The following is a 17,864-nucleotide window of genomic DNA, read 5'->3' as shown; positions in this document are numbered from 1 at the left end:
CAGTGTCCTCTAAAAAGCTGCCATTTCCCCAGGGAAACATCTGTGTAGTCTAGAGATCAGCTGTTATTCCAAGAGAACTTCATGTCTCACCTGGAAGTTGGCAGCCTTACCACTGTTCTCCGTCTGCTATAAAGTTTGACTGGTAAAATTTCAAAGTGGTGGTGAGATGCAATCAAATCTTGCCCAAGCTGGCTCCAGGTTTTGAGTGACCATGCACAAAATGACTTCCTGCAGGCTCTCCCTCACATGCAAATGTATGCATGTGTGCACGCGCTTTGAAAAGAAAGTGCAACTAGGGTGTCCTTTTAGGCCTGTAAGAACAGGCCTACAAATTGTATGTGTAGTGTAAAGCTGCACTCTCTTCTAGGAAACTGCTCCAGAGACACTTGCAACTTTAGGGGTGTGGTCACACCTCACATTAAAAGCGTGTGTGTAGCGCTCAAATTTGAACAGCTGAATATTGATTAGATGCAGGGCCATTCAGACGAGCATCCAAGAATGCAACTCATTTTGTTGTTGAGCGTTCAGACATCCAATACTATCACGCTCTTTTCTTGGCGCATGCATGATCAGGTGGTGATTTCTGGGAGGGGGGGGGTCGATTAAACATGCGCCCAACTGTTTGGAGGTGGGAAATCAAACGTTACTTCGGGGGGGGGGGGGAGAGGTTTCCAGAAATCCTCCACATTGAAAAAAAGAGACTTTTCCCTGTTCTAAATAGTGGGATAACATTTCCCCTTCCCCTCCGATCCTGTGTTGATTGGAGAAGCAGAAGCGTCACCTCAGATTCCCGGATAATCTGGCAATGCGCATGTCTGCTGGGGTGCTTTTTTTTTTAAAAAAGGTGAGAGGCAGTATCGCGCATGAGCTGTCCAAACAGGAAAAAGCCGATCTTGTGCAGCTTTTTTGAAAAAGGACCGGACTTTATGTGCTGTCAAATTAATGCGCCATAGATGCGTAGCAAGCTGGGATGACACTGGAATATGCTCGATTGCCAGATGTGGATGTCTGAACGAACACATTTAATCCATCAGCGAAACGGAGCTGTATCGCCACTAATGGTACGTCTGGCTGCACCCTAGGGCAACCTTTTCTTTCCAGCAGAGAGAGACCCAGAGTTAAGCATTCATGCCACCAAGCTCCATGCTAGACACAAAAAGTATAGCTCTATAAGTGGTAAATTAATATCCTCATTAAAGCTCTACCCTCAGTCAGTAGTCAGCACTGTGCCCTCTTGGTATATCAAGCATCAGCTTCAAAACATTAAGCATGTCCCTAAACTAGAATCTGAGTGGAAAAACCTAGCTGATGTCAACAAATATTACACTTAGTGAAATTTAAGATTTGACAACAGAACTTTTTGAACTGAGCCTTAATTTTTTCCTCATGACACAATATTTGAAAAATGTGCTCTGAAATTTCAAATTCAAGACATTTAATATTGTGAACTTAAAGCTTTGTTTAAAAATATAAACATATCCTACAATGGTCCCTTCCTAGGCCACCAGTTACAGCATTTGTCTGTACTATTCATTGGCCTGGTGAATTTAATCTTTAATTATTTTTATTTTGCAAAACAAAGCTTACATAACTTTGCATCATACAATACAAGTATTCCAAATTGATGTTAAAAAGTCTTTCTGGCTGCAGTCCTAACAACACTTTCCTGGGACAAACTCCCACTGAATTAAGTGGAACTTCTCCCTGTTTAGGAGTGAACTGTTTCTCTCTCTCTGCATGTGTTTTGGAACTTTTTTCTTTTAAATTGATATTTGCTTATTCTAGGTTCACCTTCTAATTATATTAGAGATAACTTTCTAACATGACAATAGCTGGCCTTCAACTTTGCCTGGAAATAAAAATTGTGCCACTACCCAGTAGGGTTGCCAATCCCCAGATAGGGACAGGGGATCCCCTGGTTTGGAGGCCCTCCCCCCACTTCAGGGTCATCAGAAAGCAGAGGGAGGGGAGGGAAATATCTGCTGGGAACTCTGTTATTCCCTATGGAGATTTATTACCATATAAAATCATGGAGAATTCATCCACGGGTATCTGGGGCTCTGGGGGGGGGCTGATTTTTGGGGTAGAGGCACCAAATTTTCAGTATAGCATCTAGTGCCTCTCCCCAAAATACCCCCCAAGTTTCAAAAATATTGGATCAGGGGGTCCAATTCTATGAGCTCCAAAAGAAGGTGCCTATATCCTTCATTATTTCCTATGGAAGGAAGGAATTGAAAAGGTGGCCAGAACTCCCTTTGGAGTTCAATTAAGCTTGTCACAGCCTTGATCTTGGCTCCACCCCTAATGTCTCCTGGCTCCACACCCAAAGTATCTTGGTTCCACCCCCAAAGTCTCCAGATATTTTTTGAATTGGACTTGGCAACCCTACTACCCAGTAAATCTTTTTCTCTAATCCCAACTGCGTGAGAGGCGCTTCCTTCTTTATTTTTATCTCATAATAAATCACAGGGCTAATACCTGGTGAGTTGTGCCATGAATTAAGCTCTGGTTAACATTGGAGTAAACGAAATACTGAGAGGCCCTTCCTCATAACACTGAGCGCCCTTCACATGAGTAGGAGCTCTAACAATAAAAGTCAGGACACCCACTTGCTGAGTTGCTGAGCAAGAAGGAGCCATGGAGAGAGTCATTTAATTAGAGGCCACATTTCATGAGAAAGCAGCCAAACATCCTTTACTGTAGGTCAAAGCAATGCAAGCCTTAGCCAGAGCTCTGTAGCTCTTTTCATTTGTTTCCATGGTCACCTGTCATCTACGTCAAGGGCTTGTAAGCTGCATTCTGGGACTTTAGCCAGCTCACTGATAATGTCACTGTATCCTGCAGCCGCAGCAATGTGAAGGCAAGTCTTCCCATTCTCATCATCATAGTTGATTATCAATGGGCCTTGGTGGTGGCTCAGGATGATGGAACACAGGAACCGGTTTCCACTCTGAATGAAATCAATCACATTTATGTGGCATAAAATGTTCATCGACAATAACAACACAATTACTGACATAGTATTCCCACTCCTACAACCTCTTCAAAATGGCACTTGTATTATACCTCATGGCCTCATTCTGTATACTCTCATTCTAGGGTTGCCAGTTCTAGCTTGAGAAATTATTGGAGATCCAGGGGGTGGTGCCTAAGAAAGGCAGAGTTTGAGGAGGAGAGAGAGCTCTGAAGAATGTGCCACTCTGGGACTCCTATTTCTCCTATACTCTGTGCTATACTACAGAGTCCACCTTCTGAAACTGCCATTTCTTCTAAACTGGAAAGCAGTTGTAATTCCTGGAGACTGGCAAACCTATTCATTAGCAATAATTCCAGAGGGGCAGGGCTTTTTTTGAGCAGGAACACACAGAAATGCTGTTCCAGCTGGCTTGGCCAGGGCTCTAATTTTTTTTTTAAAAGGTCTCTGGCAGAGGGAAGGCACTAGGCACCCATGTGCTCCCAGACTGTGCACTCTGTCCTCTCTACTGCCTCCAGCCTTCAACAGGCTTGCAAAGAGAGTGAGAAACATGGAGCCGCCCACAAGCACCCCATCCCAGGAGAAGCTGGGCCTTTGCAATGGCAACCAAGAATCATTTTATTTTTACATTGCCTGTGCTGCAGACAACACTTCTCCTTAAAAAAAAAACAAAACACTTCCTCCTATGTTTTAAATGTATAAGGTTTTTCTGCAACACTGGGTGTCCTCCCAAGTTTGCTGAAATATTTCTTATCTTTTTTGTATGACCATGTTCTGTGAATTTATCAGTCTGCAAATAGGGCCATATTCAGAGTTATGTGTACAATGCTTAATCTAATTTGAGTCCCAGTGAGAAAGGCAGACTATAAATAAAGCAAGAGTAAAATAATATTATGTGGGGATTTCATCTTCCAGTATGCTGTGTGAAAACTCAGCAACATGAACTAACTTAGTAACTTGAACTAAAATGAACACCAAGTGTCAATGCTTCTTAAAAACACTATTTATAAATAACTGATTGGTTTGCTTACTATTAAAAGAATTGGTTGTGGAGAAATTGTGGAGAAACAAGGTCTCTCATTGGGCTGTGTGAGAACACACATTCATGAAATGCAACTGATGGCACTGTACTGTTCTGTGTCGATAAGCAAAAAATAACCTACTGAATGGGTGATGTCACTTCGGGTGTTGTCAGGGATGTGGCCTAATATGCAAATGATTCCTGCTGGGCTTTTTGTACAAAAAAAGCCCTGCAGAGGGGTAACCATATTAGTGTACAGTAGCAAAAATAAACAGGAGCCCTGTAGTTGTGCTTGAGAAATGGGGACTGAGATATTTGATTGATCAGGATGGATTTAAGGAAGTGTTGCTTCCCCTACAACTGAAATATTTTAAATAAAAACTGGATTGCTCTGATTGTTGTTTATTTATTTGAAATATTTCTGGGCCACCATTCCACCCAAATAGTACCATTTATAGAATTTAGGGGATTCTTCTTCTTGATTAGTTCTGCCATTTATTTTCTACTGTTTCTGACAATCAATGTAACGGTCAGATGCAAGTTGCGTTGGGCGTCAGTGTTTTAATAAATAAATAAAACCCTGACAATACCTATCCCCAATGGCAGGATAGTAGTATTATGCTTAATTGGATGCTGATTTTGTTTTCTCTGCTATTTGCAAGCATTTGCCAGGTCTACCTGGAGTCTTTGGGGGTTGTTGTGTCCTAGGCTCAAAAGGGAGAACTGTTACTTTTGGAGGGAAGCTGAACAAGCCAGAGCTTGAACTCCACACCAGGGTTCCAGAGAAGGCCTAAGCGTGCCCAATCAGGGGAAGGATTGAAACATAAGTAGCCAATCAACATCCGGGCTCATACTGTACCCTGATAGGCCCTTAGGGCCCTGTAAATAGCCAATCCGTGTAGATAGTTAAGGACCAATCAGAAGGGGGCAAGAATTGTATAAAGGAGCGGGAAGTTTGAACAGAGCTCAGTCTGTGTGTGTGTGTGTTCCTGAAGTAAAGCTTGCTGAAATCACTCTCCGACTCTGGTCTCTTACTGCGCTGACCCCAGTACTTTACAGGGGTGGATCCAGGAAAAGGTGGGGTTTGGGGAGGGGAGGGGCCTCAGTTAGGCTTGCCAGCTTTTCCCACTTTTACAACTGATCTCCAGCTGGCAGAGATCAGGTCCTGTGGAGAAAATGCTGCTTTGAAGGATGGGCTCTGTGGCATTGTACCACACTGAGGCTCCTCCCAGTCCTCACCCAAGCCTTTAGAAGAACCAAACATTCTGGCAACCCTAAGACATCTACTTTCCCTGCAAGTATTCTGGCATGAGTGTGGCCAGATGCATGAGCCCTTGGGTGTACACTGAAAGGCAACATCCAAAAGGCTTTTGGCTCTTGGCTTTTAGTCTGGAGGCTTTGATAGCCAGCCTCCTTTTAAAAAATTACCTTGTTTAAATTGGTTGGTCTGGAAATTTCTGTAAGCAGCTTTGTGTCCTTTCATGAAGAAAACTGGCACAGAAATGTCACAGAAATGAAATCCATCCAGCACACATCCTGCTGTATGAAATGTGTAACTGCTCCATGCTCAATAGCTTCATTAATTAATTCCTGTTCACTTGTGGTTCTGTTGCCTCAGCATTCCTGAATAAGTACAGAATAATTTCCCTGAGGGGCAGAAGACTTTAATTACTTCCCTTTCCTTTGCAACAAAAGCAATTGTTCATTAATTTTTAATTTTATAAAATTATCAATCATTCAACTACAAAAAAAAAATGTAGTGAGCACCTTTGCAGCTGAAGAGAAATGCACTAATTAACCCTTCCATTTATGCTCAAGGAAAAGGAGTTAAGAGTCTATCTAGCTATGCCATGGCACTGAAGCAATGAAAGAGCAGGAAGTGACCGATTAAGCACAGAGTGTTGGAAGCATCTTTAAAACAGTATAGGCATAGGAGTATATAAAAGGATGGAGAAAGTTTTAATTACTGCTTTTCTCATCTGCTGCATCTTTATTTTTATGATAGATTATTTTTAATAATGGAATGTTTGTAAGAATAAAAAATAAAACAAGAACAATTATTTTTTGCTGCAGAAAAGGGTCTATCCAGGGATGACATCCAAAACAACAGAAGCAAAGTGGATTTAAAAGAATGGTGTTGAGCCTGTGGGCATTTCTGGAATCTCGAGAAAAGGCCACAATGCCATTATAAAAAACAAGCTGGTAGGTGCCAAAGCACCCACACTGGGGATTGCAGCCTTGGAGCAGCACCCCAACAGGGCTTGGCTGGCTGGCGCTTAAACTGCTTTTTGAATTTTAAAAAATGCCACAATTGAGTTGTGAAAAAATCTAAAAGCAATAATGACAAATGCAATCTACTGGAATTCAACAAATTCACTGCAGCACTGTATTGAAAGTGGGGGTGGGGTTCAGACCATCACTTAACAAGATGAAGCTCTGAGGCCCAAGTGACTGTTACTTCAGTGTGTTCTGTCTCAGAGGTGGATTCAAGTTCCTGTCCCCTACCAACCACAAACCAATCTTTTTACATGTCTGTGGCAGTACAATTCTTGCAAAGATGAATCATTTCTTTGCATCTTGAAGCCAGCTGCAGGAATACATATATAATTGTTGTTGAAATACTAAAAATAAACGGTAACATAATTCTGTGCATTTTAATAATGGTACTCGTTCATCTTCCTTGCCGTGTGCTTGTTTCATGGCTGCTTTTAGTCCTAGTTGCCTTCTTTCCATTATGTTATATATAACCAGTATGTTACATATATTCTACAGCAGGGATCCCCAAGATGGTGCCCGTGGGTGTTGTACCAGCCACGGACATCTTTCCTAGTGCCCACCAAAGATTTTTAGAAAGAGAGCAGGCTCAATGAGGCTTTTGCCCAGCAAAGCTTCTGACTAGCCACTGCAGATTGGACTGGCTGTGCAGATTTTGTAAAAAGTTGCTTTGGCAGCAGCTGCCACTTCAGCACATGGATCTTCAGTGTGTAATTGCAGGTTAGCTGTGGCGATTCTTTTGTGGGAGCGCTCACCATGTTGTTTCAGAATTCCAAAAGTGCCTGATGGCTCAAAAAGTTTGGGACCAATCTTCCCTCTAGGCTGCAGTCTTGTGAGCAAAAATTCTACTTTGTGAGCTACTGGCATTAAATTTGTGAGCTACTGCATCCATTAATTTGCTCTGGGGTCATCCTTCCTGAGCTAAGACAAAAATATGTGAGCTGGAGGGTAAAAATCTGTGAGCTAGCTTATGCTAACTCAGCTTAGAGAGAACACTTGTTGGGAACTGCCCTCAGAAGGGCCCCAGACCACTGTAGGATCCTACTCTGACTGGAAACCCTGTATTTTCCATGTTCACATTATGCAGTATTTTTACACTTGTTCTTTCAATAGTCTCACACTGTAGACATGAAACAATCAACTGAAGGGAAAAAAAATATGGTGTTAAAGGGATGACCACTGTACCTACCTGTACTGCCCAGTGAAGAGCTGTTTTAAAATCTTTGTCCACCAGTGTTGGATCGGCTCCTTTTTGAAGCAGTATTTGAACATGTTGGGGTCGATTATGGAATGCAGCCCAATGAAGTGATGTCATTCCCTGAAAATCATAAAGCCAGGACATCAGAGCTCTTTGGCAATGTAAACCCTTTTGTTGTTCTAGTGGCCTCCACGTAGTGCCCACCAACAGGTTTCCTGGTAACCATCGTTCTTGTATACAGCAAGGAGCCAATCATGTCTTTCCTTCTCTTCATTGGAGCAGAAGATGGTTTGGAGAACAGTCTAGAACAGCGGTCCCCAACCTTTTTGGCAACAGGGACTGGTTTTGTGGAAGATGATTTTTCCGCAGACCAGGGTAGGGGTGGGGGAAAGGTGATGGTTTCAGGATGATGCAATTGTGCACTTTATTTCTAGGAAAATTACAAATACTCCCCCTCCCTTCACCCTTTTTTACTTTAAATACAAACATACTCCCTCTCCTAGTTCATTTGCTCTGGCTCCCTCAGCATAGTTGAGTGCCTGGAAGATGTCCACCTCCCCTTTCTTCTTCTTCCCTCATGCTTTTCCCTCCAACTTTTTGGAAAATTTTTGCAAGCTCTGTCACAACCACTCACACACACAGACCCAGTCTTTCCACGAAGTTGCTCCAACCATTCTCTATGTCCACACGTACACACTCACGAAAACTCCCACCCATTTCTGCTGGCAAAGCAAGTGCTGTTTCAAGCTTTCAAAACATCTCTGCCACCCCAATTCCTCCTCTTCCTCCTCCTCCACTGCCTGTGCCACCCCTCCTCCTCACCTTGGCTGGGCTGGGCTGGCACAGGCAGGCAGGGCTCCCTCCCGTATAGCCCCAGCCGGGCTGGGGGCAGAGACTTGTGCAGTGAGCAGAGACAGGTCAAAATGGTGGCACACTTTGAGTGGCATGTACTTGTGTGGGCAGCAGCTGCCTCACTGGTGGCCTCTCAATGGCGAGGCCCATGTCAACTGACCCCCTTCCTCCCTTAGAAGCGTTGCTCTTAGCAAGTGAGGAGGAAGGCAGTGTGATGCCATGCACGTCACTAACCCATCTTTTGCAAAAGAAGAACCAAACACCGGGAAAGGAGGCAAGGGGGAGGGCGGTAATGACTCTTCCTGCACTGTGGAATCAGTGTTTGGAGTAGTTGGAAGAAAGCAAGGAACAGCCAGCAACTAGGTGAGAGGCTCTGTGTTGGGCAGGCTGCTGGAAGATGCTTGGCTTAGAACTTTACAACACTTGTGCCCCATTTTGGGGTGGGCTGTGTCCTCTGTGGCAGCCATATTATGGTGGTCTTTGCTACTTCTTCCCAAAATTCCAATGCTGCCAAACAAATTCAAAAAAGTTGCAGGCCCCTACCCTATTCTACTTAGTGTTCTGTAAAAGAGACACATATTCTCTTTGCTCTTTTTCTTCTAAATTTATTCTACTTTTTGGGTCTTCCAACTACGCACTAATGATTTGTTTGATAGCCAAGTGAACTAAGATTTCTCTGATGGGATCCTAAATCACAATCCGAATCACAGTAAATACATATGTTAGTAGGGGAAATTTGATTACTCACCTCGGCATCCTGATGGTTAATTTCACTCAGATCAGATTGCTGTAGCAGCACAGATAAAAGCCTATGGAGTACAAAGTACATTATGCAAACTGAAATTTAAAACAAAATTCAGAAACAAACAATTCAGCAAAATTAAGAGCTGGAGAGGTGTAGTGGTTAGCATTTCAGACTATGATAATTCGAATCCACCCTCTGCCATGGAAACTGGTTGGGTGACTGGGCCAGTCACATACTTTCAGCTTGTTGCGGAAAAATTCTGAGTTGGCCCTTTTATGAAAACAACCCTTGAGATTCATACACTGATTGAAGCACTTAAAATCACTTGTTGCCTATAAACTTTGTAGAATTTAGCTGCCAGAAGAGTATTTTAGGTCAGAAGTGTTTATCTAAGGAGATCTCAGATGGGAGAGATGGGAAAGGAGTAAAAATTGGCAAGAAAGATGTGTTGCTTAACTAAAGATGAGATACTGTAGATAGCAAAAATTTCCCACTGGACATTATCTGAGTCCAGCATGAGATCTAAAGGGACATTAGCCAACATGGGAGTCCATCTGCACTAGCAGGTGCAGAGAAAGATGTCAAAGTAAGAGTTGTAGGCAAGATATTTATCTGAGATAAGTATGTGAGAAGAGAAGGGTTCTCATGGCTAAAAGCTATATAAGCCTCAAGATTTTTCTCATATTTCACTGTCATTTCAGAGAGTTGAACTGCTCCCTGAGGTGCCAGTCAATTTTCTTTTAAGAGATCTCTTAAAGATATGTGTTGAGAGCACTTAGAAAAATTTTCAGAGAGTCTGAGATGTAGCCACTGAATTGCTTAACAGTCTTAGAATCTAGCAGGTACAGAAAATTATAAGAGTCTCTAACAAATAAAGCATAGTGTGCAAGGTTGTTATCTATAATTGGAATTTTTTTTGCCTTTCCATAAGTAGCCTAGATACGGAGACAAATTGTTGTTTATGGAACAGTGAGTCCACATTTCTTGTATTAGATGCTGGGAGAATAAGTTTTGTTTTGAGAAACAGTGCTACGAAAAAGTGTCTATGTAAATATAAGGAAATAACAAGGAAAATTCCCCAACACAGCCTAACCTCACAGGTTGTTGTGAGGATGGCAATATTACCATGGCATTAGAAAAGAAATAGAACATCTCCTTGATTAGAGTTGCCAATCCCCAGCTGGGTCAATACAAACAGGAAACCAAAGCGTATAGATAATTAGAAACCAAAGAAACGCTGCGTATTAAGCATTGCAAACAATCATGCTGTATCAGTGAATACATTTATATCTTACATGAATCTATATAAGTACAATTCATACTCTTTCAGTCACTTTCAAAGTCCAAAATTCATAAACATAAACTGAAATCCAATCCGGATGCTTGAAATGAAGAAAAGAAGGTACCAAATCCTGCTGTGCTCATGTATTTCCAGATGCAGGTAGTACCATGAAAGCACTTATATTCCTTAAGGCAGCAATTATCTTGTTCAACTGGTGTGGCGGCAACATGATATCGGCTATTCTTGTGTTTCATTTGCCTCTTCCACCTGCCGCATTAGTAATCTAGGAACCCGTGCTAAAGCAACTTCTCTCATGCTCATCAACTTCAATTTGCACGTTAACATGCAAATTGAAGTTGATGAGCTAATGCGTATGAGAGCAGTTGCTTTAGCACAAGAATAGCCCATATCATGTCAGCCCACTGGCTGAACAAGGGGATTGCTACCTTAAGGAATATAAGTGCTTTCATGGTATTACCTGCGTCTGGAAATATACGAGCACAGCAGGATTCGGTACATTCTTTTCTTCATTTCAAGCATCCGGATTGGATTTCAGTTTATGTTTATAAATTTTGGACTTTGAAAGTGATTGAAAGAGTATGAATTGTACTGATATAAATTCCTGTTAGATATAAATGCATTCACTGATACAGCCTGATTGTTTGCAGTGCTTAATATGCAGCATTTCTTTGGTTTCTAAACCCTCAGTTGGGGGCTGGGGATTCCCCGGTTTGGAGGCCTTTCCCCTGCTTCATGGTTATCAGAAAACAGGAGAAGGGAATGTCTCCTGGCCATTCCATTATATGCTATGGAGGCCGATTTCCATGGGGTATAATGGAGAATTGATCTGTGGGTATCTGGGGCTCTGGGGGGGCTGTTTTTTGAGGCAGAGGCACCAAATTTTCAGCATAGCATCCAGGCCCTTAGCCACCAGAGGCCCCAGGGGGCATGGCCCCTCCACCCAACCCCTCTCAAACCTTTATAGACTCTCCTTTCCCCAGCCCCTACTCCGCTGCCACTTTTATCCCCATGGCTCTGGCAGCCCCCCTCCGTGTGGCACCTCCCCCTCCCACACAGCCACCCACTCACCCACCTGGTGAAACTGTAAAGAGCGGGTTCCTGGGGCTCTTGCAAGGCGCCCCCCATCCCCACCAATAATGTGATTGGCTGGAAAAGCCACACCGAAGCTGGGGGTTCCTACGCCGGTTTTCCGGCGTGATCAGCGAGTTCAGTGCTGAACTTGCTGATTGCGCTGGAAAGCCAGTGTAGATACTGCCAGCTTCAGAGTGGCTTTTCCAGCTGATCACATGATCAGTGGGAGGCACCTTGCAAGAGCCCCAGGAGCCCACTCTTTACAGTTTCACCCGGTGGGTGAGTGGGTGGCTGGGTGGGAGGGAGGGAGGGGGAGGTGCCGCTCAGAGGGGGGCAGGGCAGTCAGAGCCACAGGGAGAAAAGTGGCAGCAGAGAGAGTGAGGTCACCAGAGGGGTGCCCCCTCTGTCCAAAATGTTTTTCTGTGTGCCCCCCAACTGGAATTTTCTGGCTACAGACCTGATAGCATCTGGTGCCTCTCCTCAAACCACCACCCCCAAGTTTCGAAAAGATTGGAGTGGGGGTCCAGTTCTATGAGCCCCAAAAGAAAGTGCCCCTATCCTTCATTATATCCAAATGAAAGGAAGGCATTTCCTACCTCACAAGGTGAGAGGGGGAGGAAGTAAAGGTGATAGTGACCACTATGAGACTCTGAGATTCAGAGTATAGGACGGAATATAAATCCAATATCTTCTTCTTCTAAATTGGCATATCTCATCTTCCCTCATCACTCTGGGTTGATGGGTAGGAAGAGTGCAGCCAGCCCAAATCCAGTGGGGCTTGTAGAGAAGCCTCTTCCAGGGGATATGCAAAGTACCCAGGTCATGGCTGGTGAGGAAGAAAGAGACTGCTTGCCTCAGGATCTTATCTTCTCTGGAACTTTGTACCTTCCACCAAGTGCCTCATGCCCCCACCCCCAAAGTGTTCTGCTTTCCAGTTTGAGAAGCACAGTTGTAAAATGGCTGCAGACCTCTATTATACTGATTCATTATTATAAAACCTGCAGTTCTGCGCAACCAGAATCCCCTACCCCCTTGAGGTGTGTAATGCTGGGTGCCAAATTCAGCTTCTTGTATTTGGTTTCAATGTTTAAAACAAACAAGTTTTTAGTCCCTATGGCTGTAAAGACAGGCTGGACAGCATGTCAATCTCAGAAGCTAAAGAAGAAAAAGCAAACAAACAAAAAGATTTGCAGTGGTCAGGTAGTATGTTTTCAGTGCTCTGTATAATTGCCCAGCAGAAGCAGACTAAATCATACAAAGCAGATAAAAACATGCACTTTTTGATGATGGACATAACTTATGCAACTGGCAAAATTCATATCCATAATTTGGAGGCAGAATTTTGATTGTTGTCATTATTTTTAATTGTGAAGCCCTTATTACTTTTCTAGCTATAGATACATGTCCTCTCTCCTTGCCAGTGTGTGCAGTTTTTAAAACTACCATTGTGAGCAAAGATAAAAACAAAAACAAATGCAGGCTGAAGATCTTGGATCCTTCAGGAGTACCTTCCGGAAATGGAGTGATCATAGTCTGAAGAACTAATTTGGCTGACTTGGGCTAATAAGACAGATGAAAAGAAACTGAGCAGCTGGCACACTTGTGCTCTGCTGGGTACCATAGAAACCATGAGGGAGAAAAATGCACAGGAAACTCTGTGCTTTGCTAAAATAAATTACTGCTCCTTTCCCAAATATCAGTTGAACTGCTTTTCTAAAGAGGTTTTATTTAATGATAACACCCTCTTGGTTGCCTTGAAACCTTTCAAGTATACTGTTCAAGTGATGTAGAAGGACAGCAAAAACTTAACAAAGCAGGCACCAGAGAGATTGCTTGGGAGAAGCGGAGGCAAGCAATGTATGAAGAATAACGAGGCATGAGATAATACTTGTGGGAGCACAATGTACAGTATTATTGGAACTTCAGTTCTGGGTGCATTTATTTATTGATGTAAGGCATTCTTAACTCACCTTTTCTCCAGTGAGTTCACAGTAGTGCACATTTAAAAAATTTACTTCTTATTTATGTTCCACTTTTCTCTCCAATGGGCCCCAAAACAGCTTACCACGTTCTTCTCTCCTCCATTTTATCCTCACATGGACAGCACCAAATTGCATCTTAGGCTGTTCATGCATGTCAGTGATTCTCCATGTAGCTGTCATTGCCACTGACAATGCAGAGGCATTTGTAGTGCAAATGGAGCGTCCACATGGAATTCTCTCTGCTTTTCTTGTTGAAACCCCACAACCTCCACCACTAGAGGGCTATTTTTAAAAATGGCAACCCCTTAGGTCACTATAGAATCATAAAAATCTATTGCCAATGATCTACCAAGCCCCACTTTGCCACTGAAGCATGCTGGATGACTTTGGACCAGTCACATACTGTCAGCCTTACCTACCTCACAGTGTTTTTGTTCGCATAAAATGGGAGACATAATGGTGTAAGTAGCTTTGAATCCCCAGTGGGGAAAAAGGCAGGATATAAATGAAGCAAGCAAATAAATAAATAACTTTTATAAAGAAGAAGTCTCTAGCCCTTGTTGTTAGAGATATAGTGGTGCACCTTTCCCCTTCTGTCTTGGTAATAAAAAGGGCTTGGGATGTACTTAAAAAAACAGAACTGGGAAATTAGAAGGGATATAATGGAAATATATTATTATAATATTATTGCACTATAGTGATTGAGCAATCACTGATTTTTTTAAAGAAAGTACAAGGCCTCTGGTGGGGGGGCAATGTAAGCTATGCGGGGACTAAGGCAAGGAAAATGACATCAGCATGAGCAGGACCTTAAAAACACTCATCTTTCCACCCACCTGGCTTGCAAAAGTGCTTTGACTGTGACCTTTTCCAAAAGATCATATCAGGTTTGGGAAAAATCACATTAAAGCAGGGGGATGTTTGGAAAGTGAATGCTCAAAGTACAATGTTGTGTGGATGCTTAAAAAAAATTCCTCTATACAGAAGCAACCTTAGTATGTATGGAGGAGAGGAGACCTCAAAAAGGTACTTTTGTGATGAGTGGAGTTGCTGCATAGGTTCACACCAGGAGAGATGGTCCTTCCAGTCTGAAGGCTCAAGGATAATAAGAATTTTAAAAGAAAGTCTTAGTACCATGAATTTAATCTGGAAATCAATTGGCAACCAGCAAAGAGATTGTAATATGGGAGTATTATACTCCCTGTGCCTAGCCTCTGAAAACAGAAGGGCTGCAGTATTTAGTACCAACTGAAGTTCAAGGGCAGCCCCATATGAAGTGCAAATAGGGTTGCCAAGTCCCTTGCGGCCTCCGGTGGGGGACTTTTTTTTGTGTGTGCAACATGCGCTGGCCGCTCTAGGGTTTCCAGGAAAACTCTATGGTTTTCCCTATTGTACCATAGAGTTTTCCTCCCAAATTGCTAGAGCATCTGGGAAAACCATAGAGTTTTCCTGGAAACGCCTAGAGTGGCCGGTGCAGTGGTGCTGGCGTGATGACACCACTTCCAGGTGATGTCATCACGCCGGCGACATTGGGGGAGGTTCCGCCCACTGGCCAAATGTGGGCTGGCAGATTGGGAACTTCCAGGGTGGGAGAACTCCTGCCCGGCCTGGGGGCTTGGCAGCCCTAAGTGCAAAATAGTAGTCAAGCCTCACAATTACTGTGCTGTGAATCAGTGAGATCAGAGTGCTTAAAAAAGAATACAGGTTTTGGGCTAAAACAAGGTGGAAAAATGAATTTATAGCCACTATGACTTTCTAACAACAGAGTTGGATTTAATTAAAACCCCATAGGTCTTATTTGTATGCTGCCTCAACATTTTGGTAAGGTAGAAGAAACTTTTGAAATAACTAGGAAATAAATGCCCGGGGAGGAGGGGGGGACCCTGCATATTATGCAAGTCTACTAAACCATTCCTTACCTGGAAAGGAAATGCATGCTTTTAATAGACTTGTACAAAAATAGCTGTTGGTCCATCAAGCTAAAGACTGTCTGCTCAGATGGACAGCAGCTTCTCAGGTTCCTAGGTAGAGAAAGGTCTTTTGCAAAACCTGTGACCCAAGATTTTTAACTGAAACATCAAAGATTTAACCTGAGACTTCATACATACAGGCAAAGCACATACTCTATGACTGAACCACAACCCTTCCTTGTTTGTAAGAAATAGATTTTTAAAAAAAACTGCACCCAATACTTCAGGCAACTCTTTCCCTTAGATATATTTTAATTTTAAGTCTTGTCATACCTGACATTGGGATCGGCAGTAGCAGCATGTAGTGGCAGTCTTCCATTTTTGTCAGGGATGTTCTGTTTGGCACCATTTCTCAACAAGGTGACACAACCCTCGAGCCACCCCTGAAAAGTGGAGCAAAGAGACAAAAAATACTATGGGGGCTTGGAACATTAGTCTCAATAGTAGATGTACCTTTAAAAAAAGTGATGATAACTAAAGGCAGCTGTATTATGAATTTGTCTCCAGATCCATTTTTCTAAAAATTAAATTTCCTGATTTGATTTATAGCAAATACTGAATTGGCCTCTGGGATGTGAAAGCAATGGCCTTCCCCTAGGGTCTCCTGGAAAATAAATGTTCCTCTACCCTTCCCAGTCTCTGCCCACAAATGTCCAGGGATTTCCCAACTTGCAGCTGGCAACCCTGTGTGTTACCCACCTCCCACCAGCTAGCATGCAAACTTTATATGCTCCCAGATATTTTGTAATCCCTTGTAGGTAGGGTTGCCAACGTCCAGCTGATGGCTTGGTATCTCCTGCGATTACAACCAATCTCCAAGCGACAGAGATCAGTTCACCTGGAGAAAATGGCTATCGTGGAAGGTGGACTCTATCGCATTATACCCTATTGAAGTTCCTTCCTTCCCCAAACCTTGCCATCTTAGGGCTCCACTCCCAAAATCTCCAGGTATTTCCTAACCTGGAACTGGCTCCTCCACATGTGGATGTCTCAACACCACTTTTAATCTTTTCTGTCCCCCAGCAAAATTAGCAACACTGGATGGGAGCACAATAACCCAAATCCACAACAGTACCCGCCAAAACCCTAGATTTGTGAGAGGAGGAAAGACAAATAGTTACAGCACTCAAAACATAAAAGCATAGAAACTCAATTGCTATATATATATATATATATATATATATATATATATATATATATATATATATATATATATATATATATATATATATATATAGCAAGCTTTAAATAAAAAATAATGGACAGAAATAATAGTAATAAAAAACCTCTTAAATCTCTAAGGCTTGGGTGATTAAGGTCTAAATTTAACATTAAAATAGAAGCTGCTGTCATTTTCCTCCCTGCAGGATGGTCCAGTTACCTCCTACTTTTACAATGTAAATGCCAAGCAGAAATACATCTGGCATATGAAATGCTGAAAGCATTTCCCTGTCCACTCAAGACTCAGCAAGATGTCTTCCTTTATAAAAAAAAATCTCCCCACCCCGTGCATATAAGTTTATTTGTTTGAATGTTATGTTTTCTGGTTTTTTTAAAATAAAAAAAACACAATCAGTTATAAACAGTCCACAAAACCACTCTAAACGGGCAGGTAGGTCACAGGCACAGGTAATTATTCACAACAAATTTTACGATCAGTTTCTCCTTAGCTTGACCCTGAGTGAGGGCTGGCATCAAGGGACTAGTCAGGCAGAATCTACCAGGGCCCATAAGACAGCTCATCACTGAATGAGCCGTACTGAGCCAATCTAGTGCCTGGGGCCAATGGAGCAAGCAGAGGGCAAGAGAACTGGAAACTGTAAGATGATTTTACTACTACATAAATGCCTTTGAAGAAAATTTTCAAAACCCAGTGTGATGATTTTCTCATTAAACTACCTTTGCACTTGATCAGCTTTGCCCTCCATATATTTATTTTTATTTAACTCTTCACTAAGGCTATATGTATTCAGACATCAACATATAACTTAAATAAGGGGTTTTATCCTGTGGTCCATGGGCCCCTAGGATGGGCTTCAGGATACCCATGAATCAGGCAAAAAGAGGGATTTCTCACCCCCTTCAAATTCCTTCCTGCTATTTGTGAGGAGGAGGAGGGAAGGGAAATCTTCTTTATGGTGCAACATGAATTCTAGTCGAAGTGTCTTGGAAAATTCTGTTGGTCCATGATACAAATATATACTTGTTTGGCAAAGTGAACTGTGAAAGCTCTGATTCCATTCTCTACTACATACCTTTGTGAGTCAGGATTTTCAGCACTTGCTACCATCAAAATGGAAAATCAAAATCGACTGGGTGTCAAGATGACATGTGAGCTGCCATGTCAAAGACTACTTCACAATTTCAGTTTATTATGCAAACCAAACAATAGCAGCCTTCTCATCGAAATTTACCTTTGAGCAGAATTAAAATGTCTCAACACCACTTTTAATCGTTTCTGTCCCCCAAACAAA

General features: G+C 42.5%; 1 protein-coding gene across 1 annotated transcript in view; it reads right to left on the bottom strand.

The window, feature by feature from the left end:
* Positions 1-17,864, bottom strand: part of ANKRD55 (ankyrin repeat domain 55) — a 47,504-nt gene that overhangs the window by 19,053 nt on the left and 10,587 nt on the right. Inside the window, exons 4-7 of the mRNA XM_060235973.1 lie at positions 15,664-15,773; positions 9,068-9,128; positions 7,459-7,587; positions 2,766-2,950 (exon numbers count right to left, since the gene is read on the bottom strand). Of these exons, the coding sequence (XP_060091956.1) occupies positions 2,766-2,950; positions 7,459-7,587; positions 9,068-9,128; positions 15,664-15,773 (485 nt within the window). The remainder of the gene's footprint in view (positions 1-2,765; positions 2,951-7,458; positions 7,588-9,067; positions 9,129-15,663; positions 15,774-17,864) is intronic.

This window comes from Heteronotia binoei, chromosome 4 (genome assembly GCF_032191835.1).
Source record: "Heteronotia binoei isolate CCM8104 ecotype False Entrance Well chromosome 4, APGP_CSIRO_Hbin_v1, whole genome shotgun sequence".
Classification (NCBI taxonomy): Eukaryota; Metazoa; Chordata; class Lepidosauria; order Squamata; family Gekkonidae; genus Heteronotia; species Heteronotia binoei.
This window is presented reverse-complemented; position numbering and strand designations above follow the sequence as displayed.